Raw genomic sequence first — 5,721 nt, 5'->3', positions numbered from 1 at the left:
TGGTATTTTCTTTTCTTTTTAACACACTGCAAGATACGGGGAATCACCTCCCTCCACTGATACAGTCAGAAGCGTAAACAAATAGAAAGGCGGATGAGCCCAGTGAAGAAGTGTCTAACACAGCTGTAAACAAAATTACATTAATTAATCCTGAAGAGCCGAGCGAGAGCAGAGATGACGCTGAGCGCGCAGAGAAGTAAAGAGCGCATTGTCAGAGTTGAGTGCTCGGCAGACCGGTTTTGAGCGGGGGTGTGCGTGTTTAAACGATGCACATTGTTCTCGCTGCATGCTCAGATTAGAGGCACCAAAATTATGCCGTAGATGTTAAGCAAAAGAACACGATATGCAAAGTTGAAAGCTGTTGGGACTACCCAAAGTAACGAATCTAACCTCCACCACCTACAGCCCAACCACGCTGTTGTGTTCAAAGATGTGCAAATGCCTCTGTTAACTTTGCACAGAAATGTTTACAAGAGAGGTGCATTTCCTGCACATCCCTTTATTTCTGATCGTGCATTTATCATTGTCGAGGTAAAACTGCCCAATTTATTGTGATATTGACTTGAGGTCATATCGCCCAGCCCTAAGTCAAACTATTAGATAAAGAATTTGGCAAAATTTCAAACACCAATATATAACGAGATAAAAGTTGTGACGCACATGATGGGAGGAGACTGGAAGTCATCCTGGCTCATTCTCTCTGACTGCCGCAGACGCAGTATCTCTGAATAGTTGAGGCATCGCAGCTTGTTCTTCAGCTGGTCTATAGAGGACGGCTTCATCGCTAGAGCCCTGGTGATCTGTTCCCGGACCACCTGCATCACCTGTGGAAGGTTAACACACAAGCACACATAATTAAAGATGAGGGCTAATGCAATAAAAACCTAAGACTTGTTCAAATGCCAACTTATTGAACTCTAGTTTTTTTATATGTTGGATTCTGTTAAACTAATTTAGTCAATTTGAATAACTTTAACTTGAATAAAACATGATCATACTGAAACTGGTGGTTCCATATGTTTCTGTATGAAACACATGGAACACATGCAAGAAAGAGTTAACTACCAGATTAAGGCCATTCCATATGTTGCTGGAATCTCTGAAAAACTCTAGAGGATTTTCTGCAAACACAAAATCCCAGTAGATTTCAAACCAAACAAGACCCTTAAACAGAGACTGGTGCATCCTAAAGACAAAATCCCCAGACCTAAGATGAGTGGAGTTGTGTCTGCAGTTCAATGCAGTGAGGAATGCTCTGATCTTTATATTGGAGAAATAAAACAACCTCTCCACAAATGCATGGACCAACTCAGAAGAGTGACCTCCTCCGGACAAGATTTAGTGGTACATCGAAACCTTATGGACAAAGGACATTCTTTTAAGGACCATAATGTTCACATTTCAGTTTAAAAAGGGTGTGAAGAAGCCACTTATGTTAAGAGAGAAGAACCAACCTTAAACAGAGGGGATGGACTCAGGTTTCAGTTCTCAAAAACCTAGAATGCAGCAACAGAGTTGATTCCTTCCCGCTATCATCAAAACCCCCATCCCATTACAGGGGACCAAAACTCGCCTGGGCAGTAAATCACGCCTCGACATGCAGTTTGGGGAAACGCCCCCTCCGTTACTCAACACACTCCTCAAAGCCTCGGCTCATCTTATAACATCACTAGTTTTTGGATTTTTGCCTCAGTTATTCAATTAAATCTTCAAGAACTCTCCTCTGCCTCCTGGCCTCTGCATTTGGGCTTTAAAACCCCAACCCCACGAGAAAAAAGTTACACATAGCCTAACAGTATGTCAGAGAGACACACCCTGTCTTTAAATGATCTCTGTTAGTGTTTCACATATTTCATCTTTATTTATTAACCAGTTTTGTTCCTGTTCTGTCTTACCTTATAAATAAGTTTAATAATGTTGAAAAAAAATAATTTTTGTTAATCCAGTCAATATTTAATACAGTTGCCAAAATAAAGTATTAAAATATATAGTGAGAAAAGTTTTTGCCTTTATGTTATGGAAAGTTCTTCTTGATAGGGTGAAACAAATTGATGCTAATCAATGAATCCTTAGTCGTTTGATGGAATCAATTAACTTTAGATAAATTAAATAATTGACACCCCCCCTCCCCCCCAGCTATGTCCTCTAATGTTTTGGATTTTTTAAAGTTTTACTTTGAATAAGTGGTTTCTTGGTGGGCTCCCCCTTTGATTTTAAAGAAAGTTTTCACTCCCCCTCTCTACTAATCTTTAAAAAAAAAAAAGTAAATTGCACTAAACTGTATTTCATTAAAATAAATGACACAAAAACTACCTCTTTTAAAATAAAGTTATTAACCATTTATTTAGCTTTGTAACAAATTTAACATAGACATCTGTATTTAAAAAAAATAAGTAATTTAATCAGTTTCGTTCTACCATGCCCCGCCTGCAATAACACTACGCACCCCTAGGGGGAGTACACCCCACTGTAGGAACCATTGTTCTGTCCAGGTTTGGACACAAGTTCTCGTGTCTGAGACAGTATGAAGACGGGTTAACAGAGCATATTCATACCCAAGGAAAAAAATTTATATTGTTAAAAGTATATACGTAGAAACACCAATCAATAATTTATCTAAGCATTAGTTTCATAGAGTGATTTTATTGCTTTATTCTTTATTTTACTGTTAAGACACTTTATGATCTTCATCTTCAAAAGGAGCCATATGAAAACTTGCTTCTTCCTTATCTTTTAAGGAATGCCTTAAAGCGGAGGTCTTCAACAGGGGGTCCGCGACCCCTAGGGGGTCCACAGAGGTACTGCATGGGGGTCACGAAAGTTTTTATTGATTAGAATTTTTTTATTTTCCCCCCTGCAATTTTTTCCACTTATTGAAATGTCCTTAAATAAACATTAACATGAATTCAACCAGTTTGATATAACACAATTTCATACAATATAAATAATTAGGGGGTTCCCCTTTTCATCTAGCCATCGGTTTGGGGGTCCTTGGCCTGGAAAACATTGAAGACCTCTGCCTTAAAGAGTGTTTAATCAGTACTTTAATCAAAATTTAATATTTGTTCTCAAAACATTGCCTACATTTTTCTAAAGCTTCCAAATTTTGATGATGCAACAAAAAGAAAAGATTCATTAATCACCTACTGCCCAAAAATGAATCCCACAGAAGCAACGGCCTAGTTTAGTTGTAGTCTTTTATAAACAGAGACCAGCAATGTAAATGATTCTCTTTGCAGTGAAAATAAAATAGGTATAAGTGGATGGTTTATGCGTGAATGAATACCGTTATGAGGCCAGTTTCAGAGTCAACAGTCATTAAAAACTGTGAGTGAAGGTCACTGGTCTCTGAGGATCCCTCACAGACGAATTAGACCACTTTATCAGCACTTGATTGGGTTTGATAGGGGTCACATTGCTGGCCGGCATGAGATCCAGCAGTGTTATCATGTAATTGCTCAGCGTGAGCCGTGCACAGATGTCAAAGTTGGCCTGGGTTGGAAACAGCTACGCAAAGGTGACCATCCTGAGGTTGAAGTCGTCCAGAACGGTCCCCTTTGGTCATACTGAGCTCCAGCAATTAGACAACTGCAGCTGCTGCAGAAGTACAGGATTTTAGACTCTTACAGCACAGCCAGAGACAAGCTGAATTTGATCTGCTTGTGGATTTATTTCCCTCTGCTTTGGTTTAACATACAAATATTTATGTTACAGCTTTATGAAAAGCATGAGGCGTGAACACTTTTGGGAATTGCAGCCAAACAAAAAAGCAGAGGTGGATATTTATGGAGTAAATTTTGTTCCATTATTGTTGCAAGCAAAGAACATATTTCGTACATTATTATTCGAGAAAACTGTAACTGTCTGGATATGAAACTTTGAAAAACACTTATTTAAAAAAATAAAATAAAACAAAAAAAGGTTAAGTGTAAATATGCTGGGGTTTTTTTCAGACTTTACTTTTGAGAAAAAAAATCACATTTACTTTAAAGTTTTTTTTTGTTGTTTTTTTTTTTTTTTTTTTACAGATGTTATCTTTTTACATTTTATTAATAAAATCATTACAGATTTTATTTTCTTTCCAAGTTTCTGCTTATCAGAGTTTTCAGACTGGTTTATGTTTTGTATGTCTAAACTTTATGCAGACCAATAGAAATGAGTCTTTGCTCCTAATCCCAAAAGATGCCCCGCCCCCAGAGGTGGCACCAGCAAATTAAATTAGAAGAAAATGCAATTTGCAAAATTCATTCTGAGAAAAAAAATACATTTCAAAGAAAGAACATACAATAGTTTGAAAAATAAATTGGGAAAAAAAATTTAAATAAAATCAGAGAAAACAGCAAACTTACTTTCTGATTAAAAACCTTTTGAAAGTTTCAGTATTGGAACTGTATTTTTTCCTATTTTAATTGATAAAATGTGTTTCTTGCTTGCTACAATAACAAAACAAAATTCACTAAATAGACAATTCAAAGGTGTCAGGATTCTGCACTTTTTTAAATTTTTGAATTTTCTTTTTGAGTTTTCAGTTTCACTTTGATTCGTGTTTTTCTGTGTTTTTTAGTTTTATTGATTTAATTCCCATTTTGTGGCGTTTTCTGGATGCATCTCTTGTCTGCCCTCTGTTGCCCTCTTGGTTCAGTCTCCTGTCCCCTAGCTCCCTTCTAGACTCCTCTGTCCGCACCTGCTCCCAGTCCGCTGATTAGCCTGGTCTTTGTATCTGCATCCCATATATACACCTCCTGTTCAGTCACTGTTTGCTGGTTCCTCGTTGTCATTTCTTTGCCCCTCGTGTTTGTTTTCCCTAACATCTCCTGGATTTTTCTTTTTTCTGGAATTTGTTTTGGAATTTGCCTCTGTCTCATTTGGATCAACAATAAATCTGCAAACCACTTCAGCTTCCATCTCTGCATTTGGGTCCTCTTCAAACCTCCACTCAACCGTTCGAAGTAAATGCCAGCCAAAGGTGGTCATTTTTCCCACCCTCCAAAATTAGCAGACAATTAACATAAACGGAAGAATACCACAAATTTGTTTTGTTTGGAAAAGTTTCCATCTGCTTTTTGAGTCCATTTATGTTCCTCTATGTTTTGAGGTTGGCTTTGAAAGGCTTATGTAAAAAAGAGAATGATGGCACGAAAGAAAAACCACGTGGTAACATGAGCATCTGAACATGAATGTAAGGGTTATGCAATATCAGACCTTGTTGAAGTCCTCAGCTGTGGCTCTCATCTCCTTCCATGTTTTATTAAGCAGCTGGATGCAGACGCAGAAGAACTCCTCCCACGCTCGGTCATGCGTGAAGAACATGGGGTGATAATCGTTGCAGCCCTCGTTAGCTAAGCAAAGAAAAATGTTTCCAAATAAGTACCCATCAATAACCCCTGATAATCAGTACGTACATTATCAGCAGTCTATTATCATACAGTATTCTCACTCTTGTGCACGAACCCCTGCAGTGAAACGGACAACATTTTAGGTCAGCAGTGAAGTTAATTAATTAATTAGAAATTATTTGTACAGTAATAAGCAAAAGAGAGTCCTTATCTGTAGGAAAACAAAGATGCATCTTTTTTTGTCGGTGAAAGCACTAAAAAGGTCAGGCTAAAATGAGTTGTTTCTAAGGTTACGTTCACACTGCAGGCCTTAAAGCTGAAGTCTGAAAGTTTTTAAAAATCACTTTTTTGTCATATTGGCTAAAACTGTCCCTATGCCCAGACA

General features: G+C 37.7%; 1 protein-coding gene across 1 annotated transcript in view; it reads right to left on the bottom strand.

The window, feature by feature from the left end:
- Window positions 1–5,721, bottom strand: part of LOC107097885 (engulfment and cell motility protein 2-like) — a 35,901-nt gene that overhangs the window by 3,914 nt on the left and 26,266 nt on the right. The window contains exons 14-15 of the mRNA XM_015395224.1: window positions 5,203–5,339; window positions 661–824 (exon numbers count right to left, since the gene is read on the bottom strand). Coding sequence (XP_015250710.1) covers window positions 661–824; window positions 5,203–5,339 — 301 coding nt within the window. The remainder of the gene's footprint in view (window positions 1–660; window positions 825–5,202; window positions 5,340–5,721) is intronic.

This window comes from Cyprinodon variegatus, unplaced genomic scaffold (assembly GCF_000732505.1).
Source record: "Cyprinodon variegatus isolate N-32 unplaced genomic scaffold, C_variegatus-1.0 Scaffold731, whole genome shotgun sequence".
Taxonomy (NCBI): Eukaryota; Metazoa; Chordata; class Actinopteri; order Cyprinodontiformes; family Cyprinodontidae; genus Cyprinodon; species Cyprinodon variegatus.
This window is presented reverse-complemented; position numbering and strand designations above follow the sequence as displayed.